Genomic DNA, 17297 nt, shown 5'->3' with positions numbered 1-17297 from the left:
ACCCCCCCACCTGCGAATCTTTAGCTATTGGCTGGCTGGAGTGGTGGTCCCACCTCCAAGGGCCTTAGGACAGGAGAACGATGGAGAAGGTGTGGGAGGGTGGTCTGGAATTGCTGTGCGAGGACAGAAGCTCCAAGGGCAGGCCAGTGGGTTGTGCTTAATCAAGGATCCTGGTCAATCTGCCTGATTGACATTTCTCTCCATATTTGGGAGCTGGAAAGCCTGTGTTGCTACTACTATTTTGGGCTGAATTTTCCCAGTGTTTCCAAGGCAGAAACTCTCTGGGTCGGCCCCGGGATTATTGGGAGTGATGCCAGTTTTCTTCATAGCCTTTTTCCTTGCCTCTTCTACCTGGTGCAGGATCATCAAAATCCCTGACCAGCCGGACACTCTGTGCTTCCAGATTCATGGAGCTGCCCCGCCGTACGTCTATGCTGTGGGGAGAGGTGAGTGGGAGCCTAGGGAGGGAGGGGAAAGGTGCAGGAGATGGTCGGTCTGTCTGTGTGGCAGGCGTTCAGAGCCTTCTGAACTCTAGACTTCTGCCAGACAATGTACCATCAGCACTTATTTTCTTGGCCTGATGCCAAGACTTGCAAACGCAAATGCCTCTTGGCGTCAGGCAGGCTACAGGTGGGTAGCGATCCCAGTGGAAGACAGTGGGGAGTGGTGGGGACTATGGCAAGGCGAAAAATACATGTTCACTCTGGAAGGAGCAGTGGCTCTTCAGCTGGAGCTCCTTATTGCCAGACTGGAATGGGAGCCCACTCTCCCCAGACCTGATTTTCTAAGAGAAGCCGGAAATGCAAATCTGGCGGCTCTGCCTCAATACTTCTGTGGCCAGATCCAGCCGAAAGGCCACCAGTTCAAGACCTCTGCTTTCTGCATTGCCTATTCCTTGTGTGCTATTAAAGGTGTTACTATGTCTTGGAGATGGAAGCAAGTAGGTCTATGATACTGGGCCCTCAAACTTTTCTGCATCTAAGTGCCTCCCTTTTTAAAGTTTAAACATACATTTTTCACTTGTGTGGTCATAGTTGTGCGTTTACTAGGTATTCATTAAGAAAATGCATACCATGACAGAAGGCTACTGAGAATTCGATAGTATTTTAAAGTAGGTTTTCACTTTGTCCTTAAAGCAGTGATTCTCACCTTGGGGCAACTTCGCCTCCTCTCCAGAGGACATCGGCCCTGCCTGGAGACATTTTTGTTTGTCATAACTGGGAGGGGGTGTTTCTGGCAGTTAGTGGGTAGACCAGGGATCCTGCTAAATAAGCTGCAGTGCACAGGACAGCCCCGGAGAATCACACAGAATTATCTCACCCAAAATGTCAGCAGTGCCTTGGTGAGAAATCCTGCTTCAAAACATCTGCAGAGAGATTGATAATAGGTAGTAATAAGTGTTCATAGGCAAAGAAGGTGAAAAGTATAAAACAGGTGCTATTTCTTGAGCACTCACTGAGTGCCAGGCATGATGCTCCACGCTGCATGTTTTAACTCATCGGATCTCCCCAGGACCCTCCGAGTAGGGGTTATGAGCGTTCCCATTTCACAGACGAGGAAGCCGAGCTCCAGAGAGTGAAGCTGGTTGCTGAAGGTTCCAGGGTCGGTCTGTGGCAGAGCCAGGGTTTGAAGCCACGCGAGTCCCCAGGGGCTGTACTTGGCACCACCACACCATTCGGGCCTGGTATTGCCCCATGTCTGGGCAAAGCTTGGCATTTGTTTGCACTTCCAGACGTTTCACATGAACTAGAAAAAAACCCTGGGTTCAAGACCTACGGTTTGGGGATTGTGGAATAGCTGAAAAACCTTGCCCTTGGAGTGCAGTAGGCCTAGTTTGAATCCTGGCTTCTGGTCATTTGACCGAGAGAGCATGGCTTTGCCTCGCTGAGCCCGTCACCCTATCTGCCACATGGGGCCGATCCTGGCTCAGTAGCACAAGGCGGCTGCAGGACTTTAAAGGAGATGAGGCTCTAGAGTGAAACGGACCCGAATCGGATCCCATTTACCTTGCTGCGTGACCTTGGGCCAGCTACTACTTCTCTGAACCTCAGTTTCTTCTTCTGCAAAATGGGAATGTCAGTCCATTCTTTGCACTGGAGTGGGTCAGAGGGCGACTCTGGGGTGGGAGGGCTGGAGGTGGAGTCTTTGGGTGTGTCTTGTGGGGGAACAGTGTTCAGCGGGCTGCCTGTCCTTGCCTGGCATCCAGCCTCACGCTCTCCTGTTCCCCTTAGGCTCCGAGGCCATGGCTGCAGGGCTCTGTGCCGGTCAGTGCATTCTGAAGGTCAATGGCAGCAACGTGATGAACGATGGTGCCCCTGAGGTCCTGGATCACTTCCAGGCATTCCGGAGTCGGCATGAAGAGGCCCTGGTGAGTCAACCAGCAGCTGGGGCCATCAGGGAAGTCCTGCTGGGTTGGGGTGGACGGCTGAGGGCTGTTCTCTCTTCTCTGGAGAAAAACCTGCATGTGCCACTGGTTGTGAGTTGGGTGGGGCTGCTGACAGGACAGGGCGGAGCTGGGCCTGAACTCTGTGCTCCTGCTGCCTCCTTAAACCAGAGGAGCTGAGCCGTGATACCTGGGGGTCTCAGTTTTCACAGCTGTGAAATGGGTGTGACCAGACCCTCTCTCCTCACCAGATAGGCATGTTGGGCACATCATCAAGCGGATGGTGAAAGTGGATACGCCATTTGGTTGAGGGTCAGGGTTCTGGTGGAGGGCGAGATTCCCTCACTGATTCATTCACTGGCTCACTCAGTGTGTGTGTTTTGGGCACCTGCTGTGCACCAGGCATGTTTGTAGACCCTGGGGACACAGGAGAGACAACGTGTCTGCACCCATGGCCCTGCCTCATGTTGTCACATCCCCTGGCCTCTGTAGGGAGCGTAGACTGTGCACAGTGGGGGCTGAGTGTGACTGGTGGTCAGTGAGTTTCCAGAGCTCTGGAACCCAGGGGCAGTTTGCACCTCGGCCCCATCCCCTCCTCCCTACCTGCTGGCACCATGGCTGTCCCTGACTCTGGCTTCCGGCAGGGCCTGTACCAGTGGATATACCACACCCATGAGGATGCCCAGGAAGCACGAGCCAGCCAGGAGGCCGCCAGTGAGGACCCCAGTGGCGAGCAGGCCCAGGAGGAAGACCAGCCTGACTCAGGTAACAGATGTGACATGGTGTGACGGGAGCTTCCAGAGGGACTGAGACTCCAGAGGGGTTGGGTCCTCTCCTGTGTCCCCTCACCTCCTCTCCTCCCAGCCAGTCCACCTCCATGCCAGCAGGTTTGTTTTTTTTTCTTTTTGGAGACAGGGTCTGGCTCTGTCACCCAGATTGGAGCGTAGTGGTGTGACCATAGCTCACTGCAGCCCCGGCCGCCCAGGTTCCAGTGATCCTCCTACCTCAGCCTCCCGAGTAGCTGGGATCACAGGCGTGCCCCACCACACTTGACTAATTTTTTAATTTTTGGAATTTTTTTTTAGAGGTGAGGTCTCCCTATGTTGCCCAGGCTGGTCTCTAAATCCTGCGCTAAAGCGATCTTCTTGCCTTGGTCTCGCAAAATGCTGGGATTACAGGTGTGCACCACTGCACACGGTCGCGATGCCTGCGATGTTATGTCAGTTTCTGATGGCTGCTATAGCAAAGTGCCACAAACCCAGCAGCTTAAATAGCACACAGTTACTACTTACAATTTTGGAGGTCAGAAGTCTGAGTCCCACTGGGCTGAAATGAAGGTGTCCACAGGGCTGTGGTCCTCCTTGGGGCTCTCGGGGAGAATCCGTTTCCTTGCTCGTTTCAGCTGCCTGGACCAAGCCACCATTATTTCTTACCAGGATGGTGGCAGTAGCCTGCTCACGGCTCTCCCTGTCCTGACTGACTCTCCTCCCAGGGGCTATTCCCCCAGATGAGAAGAGAACTTTCCGATGGCTCCCTCCATCTTCAGGACCAGGCCTTTGATGGCTTGTGTATCTTGTCCAGACTGGCTCTCCAACACCTTCCATCACTTCCCCCCTTTCCTCCCTGCTCCGGCTACTCTGGCTGGATGTACTCCTGCCTCGGGGCCTTTGCACTTGCTGTTCCCACTGCCTGGAAGGCTTCCTCCAGAATCCTCCTCGCCTTGCCTTGCCTTCCTCCCTCCCTCTGATCTCTGCTCAGATGTCACCTCTTTTGGCTTCCAGCCTTCCCACTGCTGTCCCTGGGTCCCCGGCTGAGCCTGTGTGAGGACAGCCCCATGGTCAGCCTGACGGTGGACAACGTGCACCTGGAACACGGCGTGGTGTATGAGTACGTGAGCACGGCAGGCGTCAGGTGCCACGTGCTGGAGAAGATCGTAGAGCCCCGCGGCTGCTTCGGCCTCACTGCCAAGGTCTCCTTGGGCACTGCCTGGCCCTGCCCTACCCTGGGGGATTGAAGCCGGTGTCTCTTATCAGAGGTTGGGAGAAGGAGTTGGGTGAGACACCTGAATCCCATTTCCTCAGGCTAAGCCTGGAGCCCTGAATTCTGGTCCTTGTGCTACCACCAGGTAGCGTGGGACTGTGGAGAGTGGCTTGTCCCTTTAGCCTCAGTTTACTCCTGTGCAATAAGGGCCAGCAGACCTGACTTCCTGGGGGATATTACGAGTAGTACAGGAGTCACTGCGGGTGAACCGCTTAAGATCTTCCTGGCACACGGGGAGTGCTCAGTAGCTGTTGACATTTCTGCAGATCCTCGAGGCCTTTGCTGCCGATGACAGTGTCTTTGTGGAGAACTGCGGGCGGCTCATGGCCCTGAGCAGCGCCATTGTGACCATGCCCCACTTTGAGTTCCGCAACATCTGCGACACCAAGCTGGAGAGCATCGGCCAGAGGATTGCCTGCTACCAGGAGGTGCCTGCCTGCTCCCTCCGGGGTCTCTGCCGCGGGTCCCAGATGTAGCATCTCAGTCTGGGATATTTGGGTTGTAAATGTCAAAGCCCAGCCCAACTCAGCTGAAACAAACAGGAGAATGTATGGTGTGTATTACTGAAAAGGACGGAGGTGAACTTATCACATCATAGCAGCGTGGCCTCTCTGCATCTCCTGGCTTCGTTTTCCTTTGTGTTGGGTTCACGCTCAGGCAGGCCCTTCTCGTGTGGTAGGGACACGTTGGCCCTTGATAGCTCTAGCCTTAGTGAGCCCAGGAAAAAATGAACTCCGAGGGAGCTCTGTTGGCTTGGCTTAGGTCACGTGCCTCACCCGGTTCCAGTCGCCATAGGGATGGAGAGGCACGTTGACCCTGAACCTCATGAACTGAGGGTGGGGCAGAGACAATGCCTCAAGGATGGCTCAGGGGCAGCCAAAATGGAGCCATGCATGAGGTGGGCACCCGGAGGCCTGGGGTTCCTCCAGGCTTTCCCTGCAGTCTGGAGCCATGAAACACGGTCCAGGGGTTCCCCTTCTCATTTGGAGCTACTGGCATTGTGTCCCACTGTGGGGCATCTGGCCTAGGCCAGGATAAAGTGGGTACTGGGTGTGGGCTATTATTTCCAGATCCTGCCCTGTGACTCACGACTTTACGGCCTCCACTTTCTCAGTTTGCAGCCCAGCTGAAGAGCAGGGTCAGCCCACCCTTCAAACAAGCCCCCCTGGAGCCCCACCCGCTGTGTGGCCTGGACTTCTGCCCCACCAATTGCCACATCAACCTCATGGAAGTGTCCTACCCCAAGACCACCTCCTCAGTGGGCAGGTCCTTCAGCATCCGCTTTGGACGCAAACCCTCCCTCATCGGCCTTGACCCGGAGCAAGGTACCTGCGTGTGTCTATTAGAAACTGTGTTCAGATGTTGCACTCCAGATACTTAAACAGAAACTTGTCTGAAGGTCAGCTGTCCAGGGCTGGAATGGTGGCTCCATGGTCATCAGGGATGATCTTCTCTGTAGGGCAGCAGCTCTAGATGTAGCTTTATGCCTCGTGGATGATGATGTCTGCTGGGATACCAGCCATCATGTCTGCATTGCAGGCAGCAAGAAGATCACAGTAGTTAAGAGCATATTAGCACCAGTCTGGAACAGTCTTCTTGAAGTAACCAAATGGATTAAGAGTATTTAAAAGGGAAATTTTCTCCTTCATTGGGATCCTTGAAATGGGTTTGTATTGTTCTGCCCAGAGGCCCCGTGGATGCTGGGGGCTGTTTTGCAGTGAGCTCTCCCTTCCTCCACTGTAGGCCACCTGAACCCCATGTCCTACACCCAGCACTGCATCACCACCATGGCTGCCCCCTCCTGGAAGTGCTTGCCTGCTGAAGAGGGTGATCCCCAAGGCCAGGGTCTCCACGATGGCAGCTTCGGGCCAGCCAGTGGGACCCTTGGCCAGGAAGACCGGGGCCTGAGCTTCCTGCTCAAGCAGGAGGACCGTGAGATCCAGGATGCCTACCTGCAGCTCTTCACCAAGCTGGATGTAGCCCTGAAGGAGATGAAGCAGTACGTCACCCAGATCAACAGGTGAGTGCTGGCCGGGGGTGTCCGGAGTACGCGGGGGCAAGTGTTTTCAGTCGTGGCCTTATTGACACGTGGGTAGCATCATTCTTTGTAGTGGCTGGTGGGAGGGGGACTGCTGTCCTGGACATTATATAGACTGTTTAGCAGTATCTTTGTCATCTATCCACTAGATGCCAGTAGCACCCCTCCCCCGATTGTGACAACCAAAAATGTCTTCAGACATTGCTAAATACTCCCTGCAGGGAAAATCATCCCTGACTGAGAACCACGGTACTAATGAAATACCATGGGTATAGGCAGCACTCGTCAGCGAGGCTAAAACTGTCTGCTGAAAGATTCTGGGGGGAGCTTTATGATTTTAACATCACAGAAAGTGAGGACAAGCTGTCCTTTTGCTGCAATACACCAGGACACACACGCAGCCCCGCCCACGAGGCTCTTGCCCGCAGATATGGAGCTGTCATCTCGCGGAGGCTCGAGGTCTCCCTACTCAGCTCTAGGATGTGGTGCAGAGGGTGGTTCATTGGGGAAGCATCCGGCTGAATCCGGAGGGTGGGTGTGGTAAATGACCTGGCTTCTTCAACGAATGATGCGGAAGCAGGTGTGGGGAAGGGGAACTGTTAGAGATGAAAGAGACTCAAGAGACGGACCCGCCAGATGCAGCGTCTGAACCTACTTAGGGATCTGTTTCTAGCTCGTCCCTGTGAGGAGGCATTTTGAGACAATCAGGGATGTTTGTCCACAGACTGGGTGCTCGATGGTATTGAGGACTCCTCCATTCTCTTAGGCACAGTCGAGCAGTGTGGTCCTGTGTAAAACAGTGTCTCTCACCCTTGACACTGGTGACATTTGGGGCTGGATTATTCCTGGTTGGGGAGCTGTCCTCGGCGTCGGAGGATGTTCAGCAGCATCTGGGGTCTCTACCTACGAGATACTGGTAGCAAAATTCCTCTTTAGTTGAAACAAGTAGCAGTGTCTTTGGACATAGCTAAAGGTTTCCTAGGGGGCAAAATTGCCCCCAGTTGAGAACCACATGTTTAAAAGGAAGTCTGTATGTGTTAGGGGCATCCGTGGAGTAGGTATGGGGGAAGTACATGCTATCTTGGACTTGTTTTAAACACTCCAGTGAGCTGGGCACGGTGGCTCATGCCTGTAATTTCAGCACTTTGGGAAGCTGACTTGGAAGGATTGCTTGAGCCCAGGAGTTTGAGACCAGCCTGGGCAACATAATGAAACCCTATCTCTCTTAAAAAAAATTCTAAAATTAGCCAGGTGTGGTGGCATACACCTGTTGTCCCAGCTCCTCAGGGTACTGGGACAGGATGACTCGAGCCCAGGAGATCGAGGCTGTAGTGATCCGTGATTGCACCACTGCACTCCAGCCTGGGTGAAAGAACGAGACCTTGTCTCAAAACAAAACAAAACAAAACAAGATGCTCCAGGGAAATAAAAAGTGATGGGGATAATGGAGGAAACAAGGTGGACCCTGAGTGGCTGTTGTTGAAGCTGCCTGTTGGATAGCTGGGTTCATCGTGTACTCTCTACTTTTGTGTATGATGGAAATGTTCCATGATAAGGGGAAAAAAGAATGTAGGCTCTGGAGCCAGGAGACCTGGGTTCAAATCCTGGCCCTGCTACTTATCCACTGTGCAAACTTAGGCAAGTCACTTAACCTCTCTGAGCCTTGGTTTCCTCGTTTGTCAAGTGAGGCTAATCATGCTACTGACTTTGTGGAGACATGGTGGGATTACATCCGGCCAGGACTTACTGATCACTGCTCACTTAGAAGGCACGAGACACTGTTCTTTTTTTTTTTTTGAGATGTTGTCTTGCTCTGTCACCAGGCTGGAGTACAGTGGTGTGATCTCCGCTCACTGCAACCTCTGTCTCCCGGGTTCAAACGATTCTCCTGCCTCAGCCTCCTGAGTAGCTGGGACTACAGGCATGCACCACCACCCCTGGCTAGTTGTTCTATTTTTAGTAGAGATGAGGTTTCCCCATGTTGGCCAGGATGGTCTCGATCTCTTGACCTCGTGATCCACCTGCCTTGGCCTCCTGAAGTGCTGGGATTACAGATGTGAGCCACCGCGCCCAGCAGAGACACTGTTCTGAGTACTTTATCCAACTGTCACCCAGGCTAGAGTGTGATGGTGTGATCATATCTCACCACAGCCTCGAACTCCTGGGCTCAAGTGATCCTCCTGCCTCAGCCTCCGAAGTAACTAGGACTACAAGTACATGCCACCATGCCTGGCTAATTTTTGTATTTCTTACAGAGAGGTAGTCTCACACCTGGTATTGAAGTGTTGAGCTAAAGAGACCTTCCTGCCTCAGCCTCCCAAAGTGCTGGGATTACAGACGTGAGCCACTGGGCCTAGCCTGTTTACACGTTTTAGCTTCCTTAATTGTCACAGAAGCCTAAGATACAGATGCTGATATGATCCCATTTTACATATGAGGGAACTGAGTCTCCAAGAGTTTAAATAATTTGCTTTAGGTCTCTAAGCTAGGAAATGGTAATATTGGGATTTGAATCTAGGGGTTTAGCTAACTTCAAAACCTGTGCTCTTAACCATCACACCCTACAGTGGGGATTGATGAACTATGGCCCAGAGGCCCCTAGACTTCGGCTTGTGGCTTTCTTTTTTTTCTTTTTTTTTTTTTTTTTTTTGAGATGGAGTCTTGCTCTGTCTCCCAGGCTGGAATCCTGTGGTGCAATCTTGGTTAACTGGAACCTCTGCTTCCTGGGTTCAAGTGACTCTCCTACCTCAGCCTCCTGAGTAGCTGGGATTACAGGCACCCACCACCACACCCAGCTAATTTTTGTTTTTTAGTAGAGATGGCGTTTCACCATGTTGACCAGGCTGGTCTCAAACTCCTGACCTCAGGTGATCAGCCCGCTTCGGCCTCCCAAAGTGCTGGGATTACAGGTGTGAGCCACTGCGCCCAGCCAGCTGTTTTCATTTTTAAACAAGGTGTCATTGGAACACAGCCACGCCCATTTGCTTCCACACTGTCCAGGTCTTTCCCACTGCAACAGCAGGTTGAGTGGTTGTCATGAGACCGTGCAGCCTATCGAGCTGGAAGGATTTGCTCCCAGGGTCTCTAGAGCAAAAGCTTCCTGGCCCACGTTCTGGGAGAGCCTTGTGTAGCTTGGCTGTGAAAGAACTTGCATGTCTCCCACCCCCAGCAGGAGGGCCAGTGCTCACACCTGCAGCTGCTGGTGGGATTTTCAGGAAAGTGACACAAAGGGCCACACCTGTATCTCTGACTTCAAGGTCTTTGCTCCCGTAGGCTGCTGTCCACCATCACAGAGCCCACCTCGGGTGGGTCCTGCGATGCGTCCTTGGCTGAGGAGGCCTCCTCCCTGCCCCTGGTCAGTGAAGAGAGTGAGATGGACAGGAGTGACCATGGAGGCATCAAGAAGGTGTGCTTCAAGGTGGCTGAGGAGGACCAGGAGGACTCAGGCCACGACACCATGAGTTACCGCGACTCCTACAGGTGGGTGTCGCTGTCGGGGGGCTGGGGTTAGATGAAGATGTCCGCAGAGAGGTGAGGCCACGGACCCGTGGCAACGTGAGAATCAGTGGACACTTCCCAGGGTGCAGTGGGCTCAGGGTGCTGTTGCTCATAGCGTGGTTCTGGGGGATTATCTGAGCCCCCTGAGCCCCAAAAACCCATTTAGGCTCCCCAGTCACAAAGCTGACATTTTAGGATCCGCCCTGCGTGGACCCATCTGTTCTGCCTCGGTGTCACCCCACACATGCTGACACGATGTTGTCAGGCTCAAGGGCAAGATTCCGTGGTATATTTGAAGACTCAGTGTGAGACGTGTGGTTTCTGAAACAAACACTATTTATGTTTATTTGGTCCAAGGAGGAAGAACGCAGGTCTTTTCCCTCCTAACCTGAGAAGATCTAAATTTTCTACTGGTTAATTATAACAAGATCAGTGAGGTCCTAATTAGTGGGTTAAATAGACTAAAACTCAGATTCCTGTAGGAAGCCATATAATGGGTAAGTTTAATTCCTTCCTACAGATAAACAGACACTGTGGTCCCAGTGAATGGTGACCTCACATTTGCCCACGGTGGTTACAGTGGAATCTTAGAAGGGTGCTTCAGTGGGCATAAATCAGAACTGATACAGTTTGAGAAGACAGACGTTCCCCCCAGTTCTCCCAGTGTAGATGTTCTTTCGATCGTCAAGGGATCTGCCTGACCCGCCGTTTCTGGCTTACCTGGTGTCTGTAGAATGAGACGCTCTGGCTGCTGCGGCACTGTGTGTCCTCAGAGCCTCATATCCGTAGTCTCAGATTTCGCCGTCTCTCTGGGATTTCATTCTTACATTTTTGGGTCCTCCAGTTTTTCCTTTAATTTTCAAAAAGGTGAAGGAAAAAATGTCAGGATCGTGAGTTTTAATCTCCCACACCTTCCGAGTTCCTGGGCTGTAGCGAATCTGATCCAGTCAGTGTTGTCATGAGGTTTCCAGCCAGGCTGGGGGCTGGGGAGATGGAAGACAGAGCCATGTGGAATGGGCAGGTGTCTCAGGGCAAGGCTGTCCCTTGGGGACACTGGACAGAGTGACACCTGAGTGAAAAGGATTCACCATCCTCCTCCTATTTCTGTGTTTCTGTGCTAGAGCCTAGAAACGTTTCCCAGCCCGCAGGCAAGGAAAACCACCACGCCGGCCTTCCCTGCCTTTGGACCCCGGGACCGGTGCTCGATGCCCCCTCTGGGCTGTGTGCCCACCCGAGGGCCCAGGGGTTTTGTCTGCACTGTAGAAAGTGGGTTTCGAGTGCCAGGATCAGATGGCCTGAGCTCAGGGTGACTCAGCCCCTTCTCTGGGCCCCTTTGCAGCGAGTGTAACAGCAATCGGGACTCGGTCCTGTCCTACACCAGCGTAAGAAGTAACAGCTCCTACCTGGGCAGCGACGAGATGGGGTCTGGTGAGTGGAGCGGCAGCAGCCTGTGCTCAGGGAGAGAGGTTCCTCCCCATGAGATTTAGTTTTAGTTTATTTTATTATACTTTCCCTTGCGTTATGTTGTTTTGTATTTTATTTACATGGTCCTGTACTTGACTTCCTTCCATTCACTCATTCAGGAAGTATTTCTTGAGCCCGTATTATGTGCCAGGCGCTGGGAATGCGGCAGTGAATGAAACAAACATCTCAGCCCTCTTGGAGCTGATGTTCTCCGTGAATGTCATGGAGATGGAGCAAATAGAGGCATGCATGGTGCAATTCTGTATGCTTCATGTATGATGAGTGTTGTGATGAGTGAGCTGACAACTAAACAGGGTGACCTCATGGTTTATGTAAAAACAATACGTGTGCAAACCAAAAATCCAAACGACACGGAGCAGTTCAAAGAAGTATCTAAGCCCGGGCGTGGTGGCTCACGCCTGTAATCCCAGCGCTTTGGGAGGCCGAGGCTGGTGGATCATTTGAGGTCAGGAGTTTGAGACCAGCCTGGCCAACATGGTGAAACCCTGTCTCCACTAAAAATACAAAAATTAACTGGGTATGTTGGTGCACGCCTGTAACGCCAGCTACCCGGGAGGCTGAGGCAGGAGAATCACTTGAACCTGGGAGAGGGAGGTTGCAGTGGGCTGAGATCGCGCCACTGCACTCCAGCCTGGGTGGCAGAGTGAGACTCCATCAAACAAGCAAACAAAGAAACAACAAAAAGAAGTCCATAAAAATGAATGAGAGTCTCATCATCTCCCCTGGAAATGACCCTCGCCAGCATTTGGAGCTCATTGGTGGGGCCTGTGAATGCACGGATGAACAGGTGGGTGGATGGATGGACAGACAGACATAGACAATATTTTATAAATTAGATCATACTGTACTTAAAACTTTTTTTTTAATTTTTATTTTTTTGAGACAGAGTCTCACTCTGTCGCCAGGCTGGAGTGCAGTGGCACAATCTCAGCTCTCTGCAACCTCCGCCTCCCGGGTTCAAGCGATTCTCCTGCCTCAGCCTCCTGAGTAACTGGGACTGCAGGCGCCTGCCACCACATTCAGATAATTTTTATATTTTTAGTAGAGATGGGGTTTCACCATGTTGGCCAGGATGGTCTCGATCTCTTGACCTTGTGATCCACCTGCCCCAGCCTCCCAAATTGCTGGGATTAAAGGCGTTATTGAAAGCCTGAAATCATTTTTTATTTTAGTCTTGTTTACTTCAGACTTCAAAGCAGTTCATTTTGCAAGTTGGGTTGTGTATCCACATGGTGCATAATTCAGAAGGCCCCAGAGGGTGCACGGTGACAAGTCTCCCCCAAAACCCTTGGTTCTCAGGCTGTCACTGCTGTTCCCACTGTCACTACAGTCTTGCGTGTCCTTTCAGAGATAGTCTGTGCATAACAATTTAATTTTAATTATACTTCAATGAACAGAAGAAAAAGAAGCTCAAGTACAATGGAAGACATTGCTGAACTTTTAGATACGTATTTCATCACCTAAGACAGTCAGCTACACAAACTGGCCCCAGGAGCCTCTAGGAAGGAGTTGGGTGTGACAGCTGATGTAACTGAACCAACTGGGCAAGGAATCAGGACACACGGCATCCAGTTCCTTCTGTCTGTTCCTCAGTCCCTCATTTGCAGAATGGAAATAGTGCTTTACAATCAGTGCTTTACAAAAAGCAGTGCTTTACAATCTTGTCATGCATTAGTTAGTGCCTGTTGTCCATTTTGCAGATGAAGAAACTGAGGCTCAGAGAGGTCAGGCGATTTTCCCTGTGGTTCACAGCCAGGACCTGGTCTTTAGACTCCAGATCCCCTGTGGGTTTGGAGTTCTGTAGCTGTATCCCCTTCTTGGGAAAGTGCTGGGGATGGTGTGAGGTGGGGCAGGAATGACTGATGGCTGTTACTTCTACCTCCCGCCAAGGAGATGAGCTGCCCTGTGACATGCGAATCCCATCTGACAAGCAGGACAAGCTTCATGGCTGCCTGGAGCACCTCTTTAACCAGGTAGGAACTTTGCCCCACTCCTGGTGCAACTTTGGGTTCCTCCTGTCACACCTGGGGAGGGCCTGTGACCCAGGGGCTATGGGTCCCAGACATCTGCAATGTGTAGGGCCGTGGGGCCCAAACCAACCCGGGGCTTCTTGCCACCCAGGTGGACTCCATCAATGCTCTCCTCAAGGGACCAGTCATGAGCCGGGCTTTTGAAGAAACCAAGCATTTCCCCATGAACCACAGCTTACAAGGTGAGGGGATAGCCAGCATCCAAGGAGACAGCCTGCGATGGGGAAGGGTGTTAGACGGGGGCGGGGCAGGGGATGCCTGGGCTCATGCTCAGCTCTGCCCCTCTACTGTGGAACGACTGTGGGGATCATCCAGGGGACAGTGATTTTAGCCCTTGGGGCACATCCAGCCCGTGGCCTGTTTTTGTAGACTCTGAGCCAAGAATGGTTCTTTTCCTTTTTCTTTTGGTTTTCTTTCCTTTCCTTTCCTTTCCATTCCGTTCCCTTCCTTTCTGTCTTGTTTTTTGGAGAAAGGGTCTCACTCTGTCACTCAGGCTGGAGTGCAATAGTGTGATCACAGCTCACTGCAGTGTTGACCTCCCAGGCTCAAGTTTTCCTCACAACTCAGCCTCCTATCCTAAGTAGCTGGGACTACAGGTGCACGCCACTTCTCCTGGCTAATTTTTTTATTTTTTATTATTTTATTTTATTTATTTATTTCTTTTTTGTAGAGGCATGGTTTTGCCATGTAGCCAAGGCTGGTTTTGAACTCCTGGTATCAAGTGATCCTCCTGCCTTTACCTCCCAAAGTGCTGGGATTCCAGGCATGAGCCACTGTGCCCAGTCTTCCTTCATGTCTTTTAAACCATACTCATTTTTTTCTTATTATTGACATCACTTTTCAAAAAGTATCGCTCTTAATTTTGAAAGGACCTTGTTGAACTCCCTATATATGAAAAGCCAGTATAATATGCCAAAAATTTGTGATAAACCATAATGATAAATTAAATGTGAACAACAGCAACAAAATATCATTATACTGCAGTTAGGCACTGTTGCCTGCCAAGGGCTCCTTGTTCTTCATTTAAGAGAGGGATTTGTGAATTAAAGAAGTGTTAAGGGCTTACCAGCACCAAATTGAGACTTTCTTCTTGAAATGATTGAGAGAAAAGGATTGAAATTTCTTATGTTCTCCCATCTACCTTTCCTCCCATTTACCCACCTACCCACCCTACTCATCCACCCAACATACTATCGATACATCCAGCCATCTACCCTCCCACTATCGATCCATCCATCCATCCATCCATCCATCCATCCATCCATCCATCCATCCATCCCTCCACCCACCCACCCATCCATCCACTCATCCATTTATCATCTAGCCATCCATCCATTCATTCACCCACTCATCCACCCATCCACCCATTGATCCATCCATCCATCCATCCACCATCCACCCAGCTACTCACTCACCATCTATCCATCCATCCACCCACCCACCCACCCATCCAACCATCCACCCACCCACCCATTCATCCACCCACCTATCCATCCATCCATCCATCCATCCATCCATCCATCCATCCATCCATCCGCTTGTCTGTCCATCCATCCATCCATCCTTCCCTCCTTCCATCCATGTGCCCACTCTTTCACTGTTCTACCCATCCATTCACCCATCCGCCTGTCTATTCATGCTTCTGTACATCCAGTAAATAATTTCTGAGAACCAGCTTGTGCCAGGCCTTGTACTGGGCACTGGAGACCCTGAGATGAATTTGATACTGCCCTGACCTCAAGGAGCTCCCAGTGAGATTGTAGGAGATAGAAATGCAGATGGGCACCCTTTCTTGCCACCAAGAAAGGGTGGGAAGTGGTGAGGACTTGGGGCTCCCCAGCTCAGTTGCACGTTCTGCTGTCTCAGGATCAGCTTTCAGGGATGGACCTCAGAAAGCAGAAACAGCAAACTCACAAATATCTCAGAAACTGAGTGTCCTGCCCTGGACCTTGCAGGAGGAAAGAGGCCTTTGTCTTTTGCAGGGGCCTTTGTCTTCCTGGTGTCTGAATGGTGGGGCCAGAGGCAAGTCCCAGCGCTATCACTGCCCAGTTGTGTGACTTAAGGCTTGTCACTTTCCCACTCTATATGTGGGCTTCCTCCTCTGTGTAGGGAAAGGGTTAGAACTCATGTGCCATCTCAACTGGTTGTGGCTGTGAGGAGGTAGTTCCTGAGAATCCTTCTGTGGCTACAACATCCAGGTTTAGATGAAAGGAAAGCCATGATTGATTTGTGAGGTCTGCACTGGATTGGAGGTAGCTGTGGGGAGTCCTGGTCTCAGAGAGCAGGAAGGAATGCTGAGATTGATGAGTGATGTCTGCCATGGGTGTGATACCATGACATAGTAGCACACTTACCCTCTGTGGACCAGATAATGTCCAGGAGTCCTGCCAGCTCCCTTGATCTAGGATTATGAGCTCTGGGATCTGTGATGGGACATAGGCCTTTGTGCCACCATTCTCCAAAGCTACCTCCGTCCCTTCCCTGGCCCTCATGCCACTTTCCTGCCCCAGAGTTTAAACAGAAAGAAGAGTGTACAATCCGTGGCCGGAGCCTGATCCAGATCAGCATCCAGGAGGACCCCTGGAACCTCCCCAACTCCATCAAGACCCTGGTGGACAACATTCAGAGATATGTGGAAGGTCGGTGGGCAGGGAGGGTGCATCATGGTGGGGAGGGAGCCGTGGCCTTTGATGTGGAACGAGAGAATCAAGAATGGATCCAGCTCTGCGACCCCTGTTTCTCCATGCCCAGGGAGAGGACAAGAGAAGTGATGCCCTCTGTCAGCTGAGTGTCCTGCCCTGGGCAGGACATGACTTGAGCCCAGGAGTTTGAGACCAGCCTGGGCAACATAGACTCTATCTCTACCAAAACAAAAAGCAGACACAAAACCAAACTAAACAAAGCCCTGATTTTGGAGGCTGAAAAGGCTGAACCTGGTCTTTCTCAGCTTCCAAAACAGTGGATGTGTGTGTTCCTGTTATTATCAGGGTATGAGGGACATAGGCTGGCAGCCCGCTGACCAGATTCAGGCCCACAGATAGGTTTCGATGCTGCAGCAGCAAAAACTGTGACTCTGCTGCCAGCTTGACAGAGGTTCTCACATAAAAACTTGGATTTCCGGCTACTCTTGAATAACCAGAAGATCTGGTGATTCCAGGCCCAGTCTGCCATCCTACCTTGGTGGAGAGGAGTGGCGGCCGCTCTCTGTACGTGGGGCCAAGGTGCTTTCTAGTGCACCCCAGTCTGCACCGCTCCCTGTGGCTTGGCGTCTGCTCCACGCATCTTCTGTCACCTGCCTGGCCCTTGCTGGCTTTTGTGTCTGAGACTCCTGGGTTAGAAGGATGCGGACGAGGGATATGTTTGACCAGGACAGTGGGAGATTAGAGGACTCTGGGCTGTTCCCCCGGGAAACAGCAGCCTCTGAGTTGGAGTCTCTGCTGCTTCTGATCTGTCCTGTTCTCCAAAAGTGTAACTGGTGAAGAACATCGACTCTGGGTCCAGACCACTAGGGCTTGAATCCCAGCTCACCCACTTACTGGCTGTGCGATCATGGCGAGTTCTTTGAAGCCTCTGGCCTTAGCTCTTTCCTGTGTCAAATGTGCCCACAGCGCCACCTCCCTCCTGTGTGGTCAGGAGGATTAAGTGAGTCAGCACAGGTCATGTGCTCAGTGCCCTGGCTGCCTGGCGTGGTGAGTCCTGGCCTGGTGCCTGGCATGGTGAGTCCTGACAAGCATGCACCAGCGCACCTGCTCTCATTCTTACCCTGCCCAGCCCTGAGTCCTGCAGTCCTCCCTGGGAAGAAGGCACCCCAAGAAACCAAATC

At 51.8% G+C, this 17297-nt stretch overlaps 1 protein-coding gene across 5 annotated transcripts in view; it reads left to right on the top strand.

Moving 5' to 3' along the window:
* Positions 1-17297, top strand: part of PREX1 (phosphatidylinositol-3,4,5-trisphosphate dependent Rac exchange factor 1) — a 203428-nt gene that overhangs the window by 171535 nt on the left and 14596 nt on the right. For 4 of the 5 annotated variants that reach the window (XM_031656828.1, XM_031656831.1, XM_031656829.1 and 1 more), the window contains 12 exons: positions 361-446; positions 2232-2368; positions 3028-3148; positions 4165-4352; positions 4690-4851; positions 5538-5748; positions 6167-6443; positions 9735-9941; positions 11299-11387; positions 13335-13417; positions 13566-13656; positions 15985-16113. In XM_031656828.1, the coding sequence (XP_031512688.1) occupies positions 361-446; positions 2232-2368; positions 3028-3148; positions 4165-4352; positions 4690-4851; positions 5538-5748; positions 6167-6443; positions 9735-9941; positions 11299-11387; positions 13335-13417; positions 13566-13656; positions 15985-16113 (1781 nt within the window). The remainder of the gene's footprint in view (positions 1-360; positions 447-2231; positions 2369-3027; positions 3149-4164; positions 4353-4689; positions 4852-5537; positions 5749-6166; positions 6444-9734; positions 9942-11298; positions 11388-13334; positions 13418-13565; positions 13657-15984; positions 16114-17297) is intronic. The other variant, XM_031656830.1, reaches the window with a different exon arrangement.

The sequence above is a fragment of the Papio anubis genome, chromosome 16 (assembly GCF_008728515.1).
Source record: "Papio anubis isolate 15944 chromosome 16, Panubis1.0, whole genome shotgun sequence".
Lineage (NCBI taxonomy): Eukaryota > Metazoa > Chordata > Mammalia > Primates > Cercopithecidae > Papio > Papio anubis.
The sequence above is the reverse complement of the archived record's forward strand: the minus strand, read 5'-3'. Positions and strand labels throughout refer to the sequence as shown.